Raw genomic sequence first — 19,779 nt, 5'->3', positions numbered from 1 at the left:
GCAGGAGTAGGGGACATAGATAATTTAGATTCGCTTACAATGCAAACCCCTCATTTTAGCTAGTTTCAAGCTCCTTTCTCTTTGGACTTTTTACCACAGCTGTTAATGAAGTAGCAAATTAACTAATCTTATTTCAGCTTCTCCTCTTACTGATGCATATACCCCCTGGTGAAAGCACTAATATGTACAAATGTGATCACAAGATGGCTGGCAAGAGGATGAAAATGGGAAGTTCACGCTTAGATGAATATGTGGAGCATGGAAAATCATCAGATATGTTTGTAGCTGTGTGTCTAGTAAAAGGTTTCAAGTTGTGAAAGCACAGCAAGGTTCCCATTCCAACAGTGTTAAACCTAAACTCCCAGAAATAGAAGAGAATATCTTCTTAAATTTGAGAAAAAGGAAAGGACACCATTTCCCTTTCCCATCAGGCAGTCTGATCCTGTGTTAATTGTTTCTTTTCCAATAACTCTGTAATTTGGTCTCAAGTTTGCATTGTAACTTAAGCCTCTTTACTGTCTGGTGCTGAATTAAGATGAGGAGATGTAAATATGATAAGTTGAGTACCATGAAGTTATTTATTTCCCTTATTTTCTTCAGTCTAAAGAGTCTTAGATCTTGCTCTTCTCTTGTAGGTTCTTAATCTGAAACTTTTCTTCATTCTCCTTTGTGCACTGGGCTGTATTTTACTTGTCCAAGCAGTTTAAAGGCGTTGTTTGATTGAGCACACCCAGAGTCAGGAGTCATGTGGAGATAACTGAGGTCCACAGACCATTTACAGCAGTGCTCCCCAACCTTTCTGGCACCAGGGACCAGTTTCACGGAAGACAGTTTTTCCACGGAAGGGGGGTGGGGGGATGGTTTCAGGATGATTCAGGCGCATTACATTTATTGTGCACTTTATTTCTATTATTATTACATTGTCATATATAATGAAATAGTTATACAACTCACCATAATGCAGAGTCAGTGGGAGCCCTGAGCTTGTTTTCCTGCAACTAGATGGTCCCATCTGGAGGTGATGGGAGACAGTGACACCCGAAGTCTGTTGCTTATGTCTAGTCTACTCCGTAAGATGCAGCTTAATTGTCACTTGCCACTCACTGATAGGGTTTTGATATTAGTCTGCAGGCAATTGATTTATTATGGTCTCTGTGCAGTCAAACCTCTCTGCTAAGGATAATCTGTATTTGCAGCTGCTCCCCAGCGCTAGCATCACCGCCTCAGCTCCACCTCAGGTCATCAGGTATTAGATTCTCATAAGGAGCACACAACCTAGATCCCTCACGTGAGCAGTTTACAATAGGGTTTATGCTCCTATGAGAATCTAATTCTGCCGCTGACCTGACAGGAGGCGGAGCTCAGGCAGTAATGTGAGCAATGGGGAGCAGCTGTAAATACAGATGAAGCTTCTCTCACTCGCCCTCGGCTCACCTCCTGCTGTGCGGCCCGGTTCCTAACAGACCATGGACTGGTATCAGTCTGTGGCTCAGGGGCTGGGGACCCCAGATTTACAGAATAAGCTGTGAAGGGCAACCATTTTGCTTCCCAGTGACCTGCAGGATATGTACCATGTCTTCAGGCTGAGGTATTCATAAGTTAATACAAGCTGTTTCCCAGAGTTTCCTTACTCGAGAAACATTGCTTTATTTTAGCTTATTGAAGAGGAAAATTAACCATTCCATAACAGCATGTTAGAAATATCCAAAGGAGTTTAAAGAAGAAATTTTATAAATTTTATAATTTTATAATTTATAAAATTAGTGTCAAGAACATGAATGGCAAAAGAACGTGGCACCGGCATCGAGGAAAGAAATGTTGCCCCACTGGAGCTCTCCAGTAGATCTGTAACTTTTCAGATAAAAGATACATTAGTTTTTGTTGTTTTTTCATTGGGGAGAATTTGTAAGTGCTAACAGGTTCTATAGGAAACTTACTGGATATTTCCCCAGTAAGAAAAGAGACTGGGAGCTCAGTGCTTTGAGATAGAGAGATCCTTCTATGTATACCTGTCTTCAACAGTTGCCATCTGACTTTAACAGGTGGTGCCCTTCACTGAGATAAGGAACACCAGGACAAGATGAAGTTTGGGGGAAATGGTGATGAAGTATTTGTAGGACACCTGAGTTACCATGTCTAGTGAATGACTGGGTATGATCTAGGGTGCCCAACTCATCCCAGTTTGCCTGAGCCTTTCCCAGTTTTAACACTGTAAGCCCTGTATTCCAGGAAACCCCTTAGTCTTTGGCAAATGGGGATTGTTGGTCACTGTAGCCAGAGCTCAGGAGTAGAGCTTGTGCTCTGGTGATGGAAGCTTGGAGTTCTCAACATGCAAAGCTGTGGGAGTTAAAATGCCAGTGGAGACTGTGAGGAATGGTGTACGTGTAGGCAGAGGAAGAGGTGCCGGGAAGAGAGTGTGAGAAGGAGTCGCCGTGGAGGTGGGAGGGGAACTAAGAAATTCTGGTATCATGAAGCCCAGGGAAGAGACCATTTCAAAGGAGAAAGGGTAGTCAATATTGTCAAATGCTGCCAAGAGATCACAGAATAAACAGACTGACAATTGTCCCATTGACATCAGCCTTAAGGAGAGAGGAGAGGGTTGTTAAATGAGTATGGGAAGGGAGGCTGAGATGTAAGAAAGGCAGTAGCTAGAGGGGTTTGGTGTCGAGAGGGCAAAGCATGTGTTTGAATTTGTTTAATTGTAGGTTGGGGAAAATGAGGAAGGAAAGGAGGTTGGGGAAGAATGATACTCAATAGAGCAAGGTCCTGAGGGCAGCTGGAAAGAGTGTGGAGGATGAGATATCAGCACAGGTGGAGGAAGTTGTCTTGGAAAGTGACATGCTCTGCTAATGTGATGAGTGGGAAGGAGAAAAAGCTGGGCCCAGGTGCAGATACATTTGTAGATTTGATGGTAGGAAGTTGTTTTTTTCATCAAGTAGTTTCTATTTTATATATGAAATAGAGCAAGTGCTCTGCTGAGGAAGGGTAGTCGGTTGAAAGCCTTGAAAGAAGCATTGAAACAGCCCCTCTCAGGGAGTGGAAGTGAGAGCCTCCAGGTAAAACATAGATGGTGTGTTGGATAGTACTAAGAATCCAGTTGAGGTTGGTAGCTGTGATTATGTCCCAGCCCTGATCCTGCAGTATTATTTTTCACCACAGTTATTCAGCAGCTAGTGTGTAGTGCCAAGAAGATAGAATTTTCAGTTCATTTAAGTTTCACCAGTAGTCTGAGAAAGGACCGTAATGGAGGAGGAAAATAAGATATTGGCCAGTGAACCGTGGTCAAAGTGATGAACCACGGATAGGCAAGAAAGTGAAGACAGTGGGGCCAGGGTGTAGGAGATTTCCGTGGATAGATGACAGGACGAGGGTTAGGGGGAGGGAGAGGGACAAAGAGAGAGAAAATAAGGACAGATGGCTTGTATGAATCCAAATTAATAGAAATAAAATAGTTGTGGATGGTAGTAAAGTTCAGATTATGGATATGAGGGTGGGTGATGGAAAGTAGGGAGAAAGGATTCGTCCCTGGAGATGAGGGAGGTCAAGGAACTCATTTGCTGTTGGATTAGTAGTTCACATGGAGTTGAATTCATGCAGGATGATGGCAAGACTTGACTGGCAGAGGAAGACTGAATCAGGTGACAAAGTCAGATGACAAAGAAGTATGAGAGGATGAGCAATGTCAGCTAGAAGGGGGCAGGGAGATCATCCCTCCAGTTTTCCAGTTGCAATGAAAGGAGTGTTCATTGAAGACATCAAGATAGTAGAGAAGTTGCTTATGTTAATAAATACTGGAAGAAATAGGGATCAGAAAGAACTTATCTCTTAGATGGAGTAACTGAGAATGATCGTGATAGTGGTTTGACTGGCCTCAAGGTTTTAATCCAACTGTAGCAGTTGTCCAGTAGGTGGCTTGTAGGGAGGGACCAGGAGGCCACTGCAGACTGGACTGATTCTAGTATGTCCAGGTGCTCCTGGTCCTGGGAGAAGGAAGATGTCTCTGGCCTCTCCCTATAAGGAAGGAGTCATCAGTGACCTGCATCTCATTTATCACCTGGTTCTGGAGAAAGGTGCCTGGCTCCCAGTGAATTTGGGGAGGCCTAATCTGTGCTTGTTGGTTGAGTTCCCAGCTATGAAAGCCACTGTCTCTTTGTGCCCTGAGGCATTTCCTAAAGCAACTCTAAGTACAGCTCAACAAAGCTGAGGGTCTGAGTACTTCTCAGTTATCACACAACGCAGATGCAGAGTATCTAGAGGATCGTAGTATCAGTGTGTCACAATACAGAGGGTCAAGAAAAGTGAGTGTAATGGAAAGAATGTCAGTTTCAGAATCAAAAGATTTTGGTTCAAACCTCCCCTTTGCTACCTACCTGTTGTAGGGCTTTTGGTGCATTACTTTACCTCTGTGGGCTTCAGGTTCCCTGGCTTTAAAATGGATCTGATAATAGCTACCTTGCAGGGCTGGAGACTTATATCAGAAAATCTAGGTAAAATGCTCCACACAGATCCTAGTACATGGGCATTCAATGATGTTTCCTCATATATCTAACTCACATTTAGTTTATGTTCGTTTTGTTATGCATTTTTTCTTTTCTAAATAAAATTGTTCTCAAACTTACCTAATATCAGTTTTTATTTAGGGGCTTCTGTATTCATTTTGTCAGCTTTTTGTAGCTGAGGGAAAAACTTCCATTGTTCTATTGAGAGAGTTTAGCACATTTTTGCCTCCAGTTTCTTTGCAATTGTTAATGAGTTAATCAAAAGTTCAGTTGTCTCCCATTTTCTTTTCTTTTCTGTGTTATTTGCTTTCTCAAAGCATATGTCAATTCCTTTTCCTCCTCACTTTCCACTCATTCAGACTTGCCTTATTATCTTTTCTGACTTCCTTTCTTTCAAAAATATGTTGCTGTTAACCTGATTAGGATTTTTAAATATCTTCAGTTTGTAATATTAATGTAATAATTCCTGCATCTGATTGGGAAAGGAATACTACATTTGTGCAGAAGAAATCTGTATTTCTCCTTTGAAATGAACTGAAAAAATAATGAATACTTAATACTTTGAACCACAAATTCATATTCGAAATGAACCTAGAACCTGAATCTAGTAAAATTACTTTGGGCAGGATTGGCAGTAGTGAGGTGGCACTTGACTAAGAACGTTCTTGGCACCCAAAATACTAATACACAAATTTCCACTGTTTACTGTGCTATCTATAGGGTCATGTGTTTTAAAGTACAAATAAAACCTATCTTCAGAAATTTAAGTGAAAATACAAGTACAGGTACCAAAGAATAACCCCTGAAATCATCACTGGGCAGCCATAGCTATACCTCTAACCTACTGTCTCTGTATTAAGCAATTTCATACCACTTGGCTTTCTTTTTTGGAACATTCGTCATACAGGTAGCGACGAATTATGTGTTGAAATTGCCCTAAGACTGCAAGTCCCGTGAGAACAGGGCAGGGCCTGGTTTTAGTGCCTGCCACATATTCCTTGGTGCACACTTGTAAGATTGAATTGAACTACAGACTTTATAGTTTTATATTTCCAACTACTTCCTGGACAAAAGAGTTTGACTATTCTGCCAGCACCTCAAAATCAGTTCATCTAAAACCTACCTTGTCATGTTCCACATAAAACCTGATTTTTATGTTCTCATTTTGGGTTAACGATACCACTGTTTTCCCAGTCACCCAGGCTTGACACCTTCACACTGTGCCAGCTTTAATCATAGTGAAGTCCAATTTTGATTATTTCACACCTTTCAAAAACATTCTATGGCAGTTCTTCAGCCTTGAATCCAAGCTCCTTCAGCCTCCCTTCCTGACCTTATTTTCCCCTTCTTCCAGTATGTACCATATGCTGCTGTCACAGCATGACTGGTGGTTCCCTCTGGGCCCCATTCACTCTTCCAGGTACCGCTGGTTGAGAGTGGCCTCTCATGGCCTCAAGTCCGTTTGTCCCAGCTTCTCCTGAAAGAAAATTCCTGCAAAATCACCTCTATTCCCTAGCTTAGCCTCCCCTTGATTCTTGGTATTGAATAAGCATTTTTATTTTCTCTCTCTGAAATCATTTCACTCTTTGTTCAAAAACTTCATGAGGAACAAAGCCATTGAAAAGTCTTTTCAGATTTTTCTAATATATGAAAATATTAAAACAAGTTTAAAATACATCTAATATATTTTCAACAGGAAGTAAGCAATTGCCGAGCTTAAGCACTGTCAGACTAATTTCTCAGGATAAAATGAAGCTCTTGTGGGTGACAAGTTAAGCTTCTGCTTAGAATGGTGGTGTTCTACAGTGTAATTAACCTTTTCCTCTCTGGGTTACTCTGTGATTATAGGGTCATGGGTGTTCACTGTGAGTGATAGTCACATCTTGTTAAATGTCATTATCATTTCACATCTACATATGTATTTAAATAGATACATTATTTTTCCCCAGACACTCTGTACTTTTGCATCTGAAGACCTCTGTTCAGCACCCTCAGCCCTGTACAACACACAACTTTGGCAGCGTTCTTTTTGCCAGGGAGTCAATACTGGTTTTAAATTTTGTTTTCTTTAGTAATTGTTAGAAAAGGTCACTGTGAACAAGCTAATCAGAGTTGGTCACTTGGATACTTACATGGGAGATATTTTAACAAACATTTAACACAGAAAGAATGATTAGTTAGTGCCATTCTTCAACATCATATGGTGGAGTAATTGCTAAGCAGGAAGTCAGGAAATTTATCCTCTGCTTTGTAGCTAATAGCCGTGAGTGATCATAGAAAGGTCTGTACTCAATGTCCTCATTGATAAGTGATTGGCTTTTTTCACTTACTATGTTTTGGATATGGTCCATATCAACAATTTAAATATGCTTCATTATTTTTTCCTCATCTCAGCATATTTTAGTATATGAATGTCATAGTTTATTAAGTCTGTCTCTTGCAGATGGGCATTTAGGTCATTTTCAATCACTTGTTATTATAAACATTGTAATAAACATCCTTGTACATATGCCCTTGCACTCATGAGTTATAAGTAAGATAATTTTCTTAGAAAAAAATCATTTCATCAAATGGTATGTGCAGTTTTATTTCTGATACAGATTGCCAAATTGCATTCCCAAGAGGTTGCATTAGTTTTATATTTCCACCAATAATGTGTGGAATGATCTGTTTTCCAACCTTTACCAATTATCCTCAGTTGTTATTATTGCCATGCTGATAGGTAAAAATGATCTCTCATTGATGTACTTGGAAAATCTTTAATTATGAATGACGTTGTGGGTTGTATCCTCTATATAAAAGCCCTATTTGTTTGTCTTTATGATGGATTTCCTGAACACATTAGTTGCCTGATTTTTTGTTATTTTTTTATTGATTGTTGATTTTTTTTTTTTTTCCTGAGTCATAATGTTCTTTATTTCAAGAAAATCAGTTTTAGGGAATACCTGTTTTCAATTTTTTTTTTTTTCCTGGTTTCTCCTTTCATTGTTTATGTGTAGACTTTGTTCTTATTGTTCTTGTGATTTATAGACATTTATTATAGTACAAACTATATGACATTTGGGTATTCAGATTTTTCCCAGGAAAATCGTCTCCTTTCAGAACCAATGAAAAATATACTTTTCTATACTGTCTGCTATATTTTGCAATTTAATTTTTTCATGTTGAAATAGTTGATCCACTGGGATTTATTTTGGTGTAAATAGCAGGGTGGGATCCAAATAAACTACCATCATAGTAGTTATTGAATCTTTTCTTATCCTCTACTGATTTGAAATGCCACATTTATCATGAATCATGAATTGAGTTTTCTTAGTCAATGTGAAATTCAACCATGAATTTCGTTTCAATACTCAATATGAACTGCCAAGAGCAATATATACTATACATTATTTTCCAAGCATATCTGACAACAGAACCGCCCTACTTCCCCCACAGTACACATACATGGACACACACACAGAGCTTCTCATGGGTCTAGCGTTCTGTGGTACACATTTTGGGAAATTCTGTCTGTCTGATTGAAGTTGTGTTTTGGTGTATTTTTTTTTTTAATGTTGGATGTCTATTTAATACAGCACAACTAAGTTTTTGCTATAATATTTCGTAATGACAAACTCATTCATTGACTATATGGTTTCTTTAAATTTTGTGCCTTAAGTGTGCTTACATTCTAAAAGTGGTTGTGCCCTTTTTATTTGAGAGGAGAATTAAGTGAGCAGACAAGTAACTTATTTTTCTGGAATTTGGTCAATTGTTTATATTAGTTTTTTTTTGTTTGTTTGTTTGTTTGTTTGTTTTTTTTTTGCGGTACGCAGGCCTCTCACTGTTGTGGCCTCTCCCATTGTGGAGCACAGGCTCCGGACACGCAGGCTCAGCGGCCATGGCTCACGGGCCCAGCCGCTCCACCGCATGTGGGATCTTCCCAGACCGGGGCACGAACCCGTGTCCCCTGCATCGGCAGGCAGACTCTCAACCACTGCGCCACCAGGGGAGCCCTATATTAGTTTTTAAAATGAAAGAACTTTCATAAAAAATTCCAGAAGAAGGTAAATTAGATATCTTCATGAGTTAGGCTGAATGACTATGATGCCCAAATCACTTTCTTACAACAGAATCTAGATCATAAGAAATTTGGAGATTAAAAGTTAATAACAATACACAATATACTTTGATTTATATATAACAGTATATTTATTTTACCGCTTTTTCTTAGTGGTTTGTATAATTAGAATAGAACCATGCTTTATATATGACATCCAGTAATGGATTTTTTTTTTCTTTTTGAGACTGGAGAGTTCATATAAGAAAAATTCTTTATTTTACAAATATCTCTATAACTCTACTTACTATAAGACATGAAATCATTTAGATTCCAATCTGAATACAATGTAATAAATAGTATAATAATTATGGTTTACACATTCAAATGTATCTGCAAAATAGTTTTCACTCAAGCTTTGAAAAATATAGCCTTATATTTTATCCAGAGCAACTAAAAGAATGGCCCCGTGGTCTGTGCTCAGAGTTATGATGACTGTCACAGGTCCAAGCATATTCAAGGTAGCGAGAAGGGGTAGCAACGTGCGATGGCAGCCACAGCTGTCACAGCTCCGGTAGATATTCAAGATAGGAGGAAGGGGGAGAGTGGCTATCAGCATCTGCCTCTTCTGTTTCTAGCAGCACCATACAGGTGATCACTTACACTTTATCAGTCAGAAATGCATCATAGGGCCACCCTCAGCTTCACTACAAGGAAGCTTTGGAAAATGAGGTTTTAACTTTTCCAGCCTCTGTAGTAGAAGCAGACAAAGAGAGGGTAGGGAATGGATGTGTTGCACTGGCCATTCAGCAATGTGTGCCATATTAGTGAAAAAGAAGAGTCATCATAATATTAAAAATAATAGTAATATTTGTTGAAGCCTTACTGTGTGTGAGGCATTATCCTAAGCTCTTTACATGTATTAGCTCACTTAATCCTCACAACAGCCTTTTGAGGAGCGTACTGTTATTATCCCCATCTTATAGAGGAGGAAATAGGGAGGCACAAGATGGTCTTTAAGGGGCACACAGCTGGCAAGAGCCAAGATTTAAGCCCAACACTTTGGCTCCTTGACTTTGCTCTTAAGTTTCTTTTGGAAAAAAGAAAAACAACCTTACTTCATTGTAAAAGATTCTCCATTTTTCCTTCTAACTTGTAACAGGAAATATATTTAATTCAAGATATGCAAATACTGAAGAATACTGAATAAAACCAGAAATATTAAAGTACTGGGTTTCTAAATATAAAATTCCACTTCTCATGGTTGAGCCAGTCATTATAATATACAAGAGAACTGTTCTAATTATCGTTTTATCATGAATGAAAATTGGCTTTCTAATTCCCTTGACTCAAATAAATTTTCAGTTTCACATCTAGATTAAGACATGTTCGAAGATGTTGTTTTGTGTTATTCCTGTCTTTTTGCTGTCTGGGTTAAGTAGTATTTTGAGCTTTGTTCTAGAAGGTTAAAGACTGAACTAGGTTAGCAAGTAAATCAAATACAGCTTTGTCCCCAGAAGGTCTATAACTAGCAGCATGAACAGTAAATTCATGTAATTTTGTTGGGGCAACTGTCTTGTGTTTCTTTTAGAAAGAGGTGGGTTAAATTCTGAGTCTCTGAATTTTGAGTATCAGCTGCACACTTTCAACAATTCTTTGGAGAAACTGAGCTTTCCTTCCCTATCCTCTTGCCAAATTCCAGGTGGTTATTATATGTCTTACTACTACTAAAGTCATATCAAATGTGATGAGACTTAAAGAAAGTGTGCCAGAGACTGTGGGAGTGAAAAGGGGAGCTCTGGAAGCACGTGCAAAGTGAACACAATGGAAAATGGTCACAGGTTGAGAACAGTTGGTTCTTCCTAAAATCCCCTTTGCATATTAGCTTGCCATGTGGCTTCCCCTCAGCTCTTTCCTTATGTCTAACACATACCCTTCCTAACAGAACTCATGCTCTGCCATAACATCAGTAATGACCACAGCAAAGATTAACTGTTATTAAGTTCTTATGATGTGCCAGGCACCCTGCTGAGTGTCACACATGATTTATCTCCTTTAATCCTCCCAATAATATTATGAAGTAGGCGCTATTATTAATCACACATCAAAGTTGAGGAAAAAAGAATGGAGGTTAGTAAGGTTAAGTAATTTGCCCAAAGCCACACTGATTTCTAATTGGAAAGCCAGAATTTAAATACAGGTTGTCTAAATTCAAAACTTGTGTTCATTACCATTTCACTATGCTTATGTTCTTTTCTGTAGCTTCCAGTATGACCAGTATGCTTCTAAGTTCAACTTGTTAGTATAATTAATTCCTCTCCCCGAAGTTTTAAACCTGTGAAACCATCATCCTTCTAGACACCTTTAATCACCTGCAGTTGGATATCTCATGAAGATCTCAACATATCCAAACTGAATTCTTCTCTTGTCTCAGCCCCGTTCTACCATGAAACAAAAATAATTCAGTACTTGGTGAATAATACCAACATATATCCAACTGGCCGAACCAGATACTTGGAAATTAGCCTCGACTTCATTTTTTAGTACTCACATTCACGCAGACCAAGATTTTTCCGTTTTTCCTCCTTTCTCTTTTCCTTTTTCACCTTCTGTTCTTTACCTGATTCCCACAATCGCATTTTGCCTGGACTTAAACCAGGAAACCTGCCTTCTCCTTATTTTCCTTGCCCTTTGTCTTGTCTCTTCTCAGAGTGATCTTTGTAAAGTAGAAATTTGACCATGTTAATTCTTCATTTAAAATAAGTTAATGGCTCCCTTCCAAACTCCACAGTCTGGCATATTCTTCAGCGCTTGGTGATTTGGCCACTACCTGTCTCCTCAGCATCACCTCTCAGTAACCCCTACTGTAACCTGCCCTCCATTCCCATGGACATGAGAGTTCTCCCAAGTGTTTCATGTCCCCTGTACAGCTTTTCTGTGAACTCTGCAGAGCCTTCCCTCTTCAGGAAGCTCTGGCAAATGTAAAGACTCCTTTAAGTCTTAGGTCTTCAGGAGGCCTTCTGTGACGGCTTTCCCTTCTCCCTCTGCCCTATGCCAGGTGTCCTTCCTGGGTGGAGATCTCCATCACAATGCTCATCATTGTATATTGGACCATTTGTTACCTGTCTTCTTCCCCTTGTCATAGGAAAGCACGTTAAGGTCAAGAAGCAACTTCTTTCTCTCCTCTTCCTCCTTCTTGGTTGCCTCTTCCTGTCAGGAATTTTCTAGTTTCTTTGTGTTTATCAGTGTGATTTCCACACATTCCTAAATGAAACACAGTAGGCTTATAGCAAAATAAAATACACTCTCCTTCACCGTCTCAACTTCCTCCCCTTTCCCAGAGGCAACCACTTTTAATTCTTAGTGGGTTTTTTTTTTTCTGATATTTACCTCTTCCTTATTTCTAGATAATGTACTTAGATTATTATTTGTCAGTTTTTCATTTTAGTCATTGAGTTCCTAAGTGGTAGAAGGTTTAGTTCCCTTATACCCTCTCCCCGCTTATACTTTCCTCGTATACCCCTTCTCCTTTACCTCTGCTGTCTTCACGTTATAATGTTATCATACCTGATGGTCAAACGAATAGCCAGTGTTTATAATAGTGCAATGGTGTAAATATTCCTCACCCCTCCAGTTAGCATGCCATGATTACTTCCTATTGGACAACAATATTATTTCTAGGTTTATACTAATATCTTTTTTAAAAATGTGCTGGGTATTTGTGTATATATACCTGTCACTGTTTTATCCAAATTCTCTGACAGGTCTGTGAAATAAGGAACAATCCTTTTTCCAAATGGTCAACCCAGCAGATTTGCTTTTAGTTTCTCAGCCACTGTTCTCTCCTATGGCCCAGTTGTCTCCCATGTGATCTCCTTAGCAGATCCCCCTCTGCCTGTCCTCACATCCTCTTGATTCTCCTTTAAAAATATCTCATCCCTACCTCTCCCTTCTCCATTTCCCTTGATGCTGTGCGACTTCTTAAAATACGATTTACAAATTAAACAAGGTGATATGTTATTCACACAAAGCACAGCTTTGACTATTGCAGTTAGTCTATTTATTTAAAAGAGTTTTAACAGCAGGAGAGAGACTATAATAAAGATTTTGAATATCAATTGACTTGTAGTTAAAGAAGTTGAATTCTAGTCTACAATAAAAATGGCTAGTTTTTATTTCTCTGGTTTGTATTAGAATAATGTAAATATGAGTCCTTTAAATACTTTATTGTACCTCACTTTTGTTTTTATTTATAACTTTTGCCTTTGAACCTGCTATCTCTTCTGCCAGGTATGCTTTTCCCACCCCGGTCCCTGCCATGGTCAAATCCTGCTTGTTCACCAGGTCATAATTCACTAGGAAAACTTACATCTCCGATAGAACCCTCCCATAGCTAGCACACTGTTCTGCTTCTGGAGAGCTGAAAACGTTTCTTGTTAATTCTTGGGATCTAGATATCCTTCATGCCTAGTAATGTTCTGGCGCATCATAGCCCTCAATAAACATGTGTCAAATGAATATTCTAAATGCATTTTCAGCGTTTGGAAAAACATCTTCATTTTATGTCTCCATCTTACACATTGGATTGTTTTAAGAGTCTACCTGTATTTCTGATCAGAGCTTCCCTTAGAAATGATGTTATTAATCACATATGCTATTAAAGAGTTACTTAATTTATAATGGATCTAAAACAATGCTGAAAACCTAATCAGATATTACATAAACTCCCTATAGTGCACTATGGAGTTCATTTATGAATTTATTTCCCTACATTTTCTATCTCTTAGCAATTTACCACTGCTTTCATTTGTATGATCTCATTTGATCCTCTCATCAACCCTAGATAGGTATTATCTCTATTACACATGTCAGGAACATGTAGGAACATGTAGCCAGTTGACAGCTCAGACTAGAATGCAGATCTCCTTTCTCTGATACACTATTCTTTCCATTGTGGGAGTGGGGAATGAAGGCCAAGCAAAGCCATTAGCTCTGGGGGACAAGACCGAGGATAGAAGTTCCAGGTAGAGACTGATGGATGGGAGAGAAAATGTTTGTGGAGAATCACAGGCAGTTGCCTTTAGCTGAAGAACAGATTGTGATGTTGGAAACCAGAGATAAGATTTAGAAAGCAGTTGGAGTCAGTGTCAGGGCCAAGAGAAAGAGTTGGGACTTTATATTGTGGGAAGTGAGTGGTATTGAAAATTTTTGACCAGGGGATCATGATTCCGCTTTAGTGCTCTATGGGCTGAATTAGAATTAGGGAGAAACGAGAAGCAACATCATTTTAGGCAACTCATGCGATATTTCAGGTGAAAAATAATTCAGTTCTGGACCACCAACATTAAGTTTAGGCAGAAAAGGAAACAATGGATCACTTCTTGGGATACTGACATGTACATGAGCAAGGTCTGGCAACTGAATGGTTGTGTGAGCCCAGGGAAAGGAGGGAACAAAGCTGTGCTGTTTACAGTGGTGGTGGGAATGTGCTCCCGCTGGTTCCCTCCCCATTGTGACCTTTATTCTTCTACGTGGTGACTCCTTCCAGCTGACCACGCTAGTGCTTCATTTGTTAATATAGTCAGCATACGTTAATGAACACTTTCTTTGCTCGGTGTTAGAGATAAATGGAAACCACAATCCCTGCCCTCGACAAACTCTCTGTGGTAGAAACCATCAAGTAAACAATATTGTAAAGGATTTATTGCTATATGTACCACAAGTCATTAGGACACAGAGGGGCAACCAGTTCAGCACACACAGCTCAGGAAAGGATTCTCAGTTATCTATCTTGAAGGAGAAGGAGTTAGATTGGTGCAGAAAGTGGGAAGGATGTTCTGTGTAAACAAAACAGCATGATCAAAGGCATGAAATTGGGAACGTGGAACTGTGATGTAAGTTGTTTAGTGAGCATGAACATGTCAGCATCTATCTCCTAAGAACAGTGACATTATCCTCCCTGATCATAATATAATTATCAAACTCAGGTAACCAACATTGGTACAATGTAATTACCTAATACCCAGCAAATTTAAAATTTGTCTAATTATCCCAATAATGTCATCTGTGACTTTTTTACAATCCGAGAGCTAATGGAAGATTGTGTGTTGCATTTAGTTGCCATGTCTATTTAATCTCCTCTAAGCTAGAATGCTGCTTCCCTAAGCTTTTCTCCTCTGTTTCTCTTGCTTGGTCTTTCATGATATTGATGATTTTTAAGAAACCAGACCAGTTGTTTCACAGAATGTCGCTCACTTTGGATTTGTAAGATGGTTTCCTTAACGTTTAGATGCAGGTTAAATTTTTTTGTTGTTTGTTTGTTTTTGACCTTTTTTGGGTTTGTTTCTGTTAAAGATGGTTTTAAGCTTTTGTTTATTTATTTATTTATTTTGGCCATGCCGCACGGCTTGTGGGATCTTAGTTCCCCAGCCAGGGATCAAACCTGTGCCCCCAGCAATGGAAGTGCGTAGTCCTAACCATTGGATCTCCAGGGAATTCCCAGGTTAAATATTTTTACACAGTTTATATTGTGTCCATCTCAATGCATCACTTCAGGAGACAATTATTGTCAGTGTGCCCCATTACTGGTGATGTCAAATTTGATTAGTTGGGTAAGGTGATATCTTTGAGATTTCTCCACACCATGTTCCTCCATAACCTTACATACAATGGGTTTTGTAACCATTGATGATTTCTGCCTAATTAATTCTTACTGTGTGAGTTGTGATATGGTGAATTTTCTGTTTCCCTTATCTATCTCTTATATTAATGGAACTCGGTCCTCTTTATATCTTTGACATCTATTGGTTGACATTCTTATTTAAAGCAGAGCTTTTTCTTCCCCGATATTTAATAAATTTAAAAATTTTCAGCATCAGTATGGATGCATGATTCTTTTTTCCAGTGTGTAATAATCCATTCCCATCATTACCCATTCAGTGCTCAAACTGTCCTAAATTTGGCCAAGGCTATCCTTCAGTCTGGCTCCTCTGCCCTTTTGATATATCCCTGTCTGTCTTTGAGCACTTTCTTATTTTCTGGCACAGTAATATTTTCTCAACTCATTTCATACTTTCTTGATCTCAGTCCTAGAATCAGCCATTTTTCTAAGTATTCCGGTTCCTATTAGTGAGTAATAATATTTAGAAACCAAGATCTGAGGGCCAGCTGTGCTCATTGCTACTGTAGTGTCATTACTTCTAGGCTCTTTTGGGCCACGAAGCTAGAAAAGGCGTTTTTCTTAAAGCTTGATCTTCTATGATACCTTTAGATCCAATCCAGCACTTCATGGTTCTTCCTCTCCTTCTCCCACTCCATAGTTGTATCTCGCATCCCACAGCAAGCATCCCTGTTGCCAACAGCATCAGCATGTTTACCCATCTGCTCAGGCTTATAATACACATGTAATACTTTCACAATCACGTCATCAGTGCCACTAACAGCAGCAAACTTACAAAAGAATGTTCAGTGTTTCCTTTTACTAATGAAATATATTCACAACCTTAAATATTTAGCTTTACCTGGAGTTCTTTTTAGAAAAATTATAGTTGAGTTTGAGTGTAAATTTTCAAAGATAGTTACTAAAGTGTCTGAAATATTTGACATATTTTAATTAAAATAGCCATCAGGCCACTTTAGAATTAAATTTACGTGTAAGTTAACAACCTCCAAATACTCTGTTTCTCACCCACCTGTTTTTGGATTACACCTACGAGGTTTAGTACTTCTCTAAAAATGAAACAGAACCAGATTGAAAAGGGCTGACACATGTTTATATTCACATATCTGTTTATAAACTGTAAATGAATGTGTTATTTGTACTCTACTGCATTCATTTGTCATCTGTTCCCTATAAAGGGATTGCGTTTCAAAAAAAGAAATAAAAAATCCAGAGGAAAATAGTTTTCTAGTACTTTACACATGACGGTATACCAGACATACAATTTCATAGAGAATGCCTGAAAATAACTTCTCTCTAAGGGACAAAAAAAATCTTTGGCATTTTCATGAATTTAGGTTGATCCAATAGTTTCTTTGAAGCTTTTTTTTTTAACCACTTCCTTTAAATAACATTTATCATTGACAACTGTAAATAGCTATAGATTATTACAAGATAACCAGATAGAGAGAAATGGCTCTATAACCACATCTTCATCAATTATATACAGAATATCAATTTAAACTAATCATAATGTGATATAATCATTTAGATTTTTGAGAGCCTCTTTTGGTTTATTTTTCATTGTAGAAGACAAACTTTTCATACATTCTGTAAAAGTTTGCAGTGATTGTTCTGTGTCACCTAAAGTCTGGGGACAATTATCCTGATATGAAGAATCAATTGTTGGGAGCACGTTCACAGAAATTAGCCTGGAAATATAATTTTGTATAAGTTTAGACAGCAGAATCTCAATAACGACAACAGAAATACTCTCCCACACCTGGTCAATTTTAGAAAAGGAGCCGATGCCTTGAAAATAACCCATTTCTACGAGGGAAATGTGATTTATGATAACCTGAGACACAGATATGACTAGAACCACCTTCCATTTAAAGTTATTTTGCCACCAGACTATAAAAGCAGTGCTCTGAAGTGAATCAGTCGAACTCGGTTCTCTTTAGTGGACAGTAACACGGACACTAATGAGACAGATTTCATTAAAAGATATTTGATTTATGAGAGAGTTAAGTCATATCATATATTGAAATTGCTGGCTTAGTCCTGGCATCTGATCTTTTTTCCCCCTACCATACCATCACCAGTTTCTGCGCATGCTTTGACATTGCTATGGTAACCCCGAGGGCTGATGGAATTCCTGCATCTCTTTTCACAGAGGGTGATGAGACAGGAGTGATGGATAGTCTGCTGGAGGCCTTGCAGTCGGGGGCTGCCTTCCGCGACCGAAGGAAAAGGACACCGAAGCGGAAAGGTGAACATTACACTTGTTTCCTGTTCCTTTCTAGGGGACTATCACAAAGAACAACCCCCCCCCCACCCAGCACCCCGCGCGCGCCAGCATCCCCCCCACCCCCACTTTTTGTAATTCTTTTAAAGTCATGTGTCAAGAATGTAGAGCTGTGGGCAACAACTCTTCAGAAGTTTTATAAGTTTGTTTAATCCTTCCCTTGCAAGTGTCAGAGAGAGAAGCGTTCCAGTTGGCCAGTGTCAGTAGCGCATTAACAGATCAATGCACTGAACCTGGAAAAGCCTGATTAGTGTGACAGGTCTCATCTAAAGAACCATATGTACCTTATCCCAGTGGAGTTCACAGTAGCATAATTAAATGAGAAGTAAAAGTCATAACATTATTGCTTCAAGTATTTCAGGGTATTGAAGCATTGCTTTGCTTCCAGAAATACTTAACCTTGGAAATACGTCGAATACTGTTATACTTCCTGAGATGAACAGACCTCTATATTAAGATTCTTTTATATATATTTTTTTAACAGATATTCGGCGAAGTCTCAGTCCAGCGTCTCAGCCTGTTCTGAAAGTTTGTAACCATGGTAATAAACTGTATTCATAAATTGCACATTCTCCTTATCTACTTTTATCCTCTTGATCTGTGATTTTAGTAGGTTGCTGTGAAGTTCTCGAGTTTCAGTATGACTAAAATAGTAAAAATGTGTGGATGTACATATTTGCGATGCGATTGTACACTCATATTTTCCATCCTTCCATTATTGCCTTGAGGTAGTGTCGAGGATTCTTCTTTCAGGTCTCAAGTGCACGTTTTACTTTTAATATTATTATTTGAAGTTATCTCACACATTTCTGATCAGTGTTGTCCAGTGTATCCTTTCAAAAGCATTGTGCTTTCTTAGAACTATTTTAAGTAGTGGATTTGCTTTACATTAAGATACAATTTGAAATATTGAATTGTTACCTGTTTTACTGTACCGTATTTGCCAGTACAGTGTGAAACACTGTGACCAGCATTTTGGCAAAATCTTTAATACAGGTGAGCTTCACGTGATATTATTGTGGCGGGATGTGCTAGAATCACTAAAAAGAAGGTGAGTTAACTTAGTCTCCAATATTTATCTGAGACTGACTCCTTTCAGACATCTCTAACTGGCTCCTGAACACGCAACCTCATGGAGCCCTCTTCCTGTCTTCAAGATGCCATTTTGTGTTGATTGGGTTTTGTTTACTTTGGTTCCCTTTCCCTCACTGTTATGTATTACAGGGTTCTGCTTACCTTTCATAGTCAAAGTCAAATTCATCCATCGTGATTGCCGTTTATTCAGTGAGATTGTTACCAAAGTTTACCAGATTTAGAAATGAAAAGATACTTGACAGATTTTTTTCGAGAGTTGTTTTGGATACAGATGAATTACGTTCTAGAAGTATTAATGTCTGACTGAGTAGAGAAACTTAAGTAGAATTTCTAGGATAACATAAAAAAGAGTATGCGGTAAATAAGAAAAAGACATGAATGTAATGATCTTTTAATAGCTGTGTAGATCCTTACTGCTCAAGGGAAAGTATACATGCTTAATAAATGAGAGAAAAGGTAAAAATCTACACCAAAATTTTAAATAGATCTTTTGACTTTTTTCAATAGTATGTTTTTATTGTTTTGCCTTTTCGTAGTCTAACAATAGGAAGAAAAAATTGTAATAAGTCAGAAAAATTCATTGTGGATAATTAATCCCTAGCTTTGGGTTATTATTTAGAGTCATTGTGATATACTAAATAATGGCAAAAACTGTAGAGGACAGAGAAACTCAGAGATGCTGAAAACTTTCTTAGAGTACAGAGCTTTTTAGTGACACAACCATAATATAGTTTTGATTTCCATCATGTTTCTTGTTTGATTGAATATAGGTACTTAGATTTTTAAATTATTATTATCAATACAATATATGAAATAAACAACTCAGCCCCCATTGTAAGTCATTAAAGAAAAGACCCACAGCCATGATATGATATGATTGTAATGGCATACATATACCCATGCTGTGTTTAATTTAAAATAAATATTTTGGCCATTATGCAGGGAGAAATTATTTAAAATAAGTTTGTGTACTGGCCTTGAGAAACACAGTCCTTCTGTGACTGTAATGTCAGTAAAATATCCAGGCTACAAAGTTTCATCTATAATTGTAAATTGTGATACTTTTGGTCCAGATGAAAAAAGCAGGTGAGCATTACATTTCTGTCTCTACCAAGGCCAATGTACTATCGTAAGTTCTAAGGCTTTTGTGATAATTAAGCAAGTAGATTATACAGCA

At 38.3% G+C, this 19,779-nt stretch overlaps 1 protein-coding gene across 4 annotated transcripts in view; it reads left to right on the top strand.

Moving 5' to 3' along the window:
- The window catches only part of DIAPH3 (diaphanous related formin 3), a 556,147-nt gene that overhangs the window by 393,348 nt on the left and 143,020 nt on the right, over positions 1 to 19,779 (top strand). For all 4 annotated transcript variants that reach the window (XM_065896255.1, XM_065896254.1, XM_065896253.1 and 1 more), the window contains 2 exons: positions 17,376 to 17,471; positions 17,992 to 18,048. In XM_065896255.1, coding sequence (XP_065752327.1) covers positions 17,376 to 17,471; positions 17,992 to 18,048 — 153 coding nt within the window. The remainder of the gene's footprint in view (positions 1 to 17,375; positions 17,472 to 17,991; positions 18,049 to 19,779) is intronic.

The sequence above is a fragment of the Phocoena phocoena genome, chromosome 18 (genome assembly GCF_963924675.1).
Source record: "Phocoena phocoena chromosome 18, mPhoPho1.1, whole genome shotgun sequence".
NCBI lineage: Eukaryota > Metazoa > Chordata > Mammalia > Artiodactyla > Phocoenidae > Phocoena > Phocoena phocoena.
This window is presented reverse-complemented; position numbering and strand designations above follow the sequence as displayed.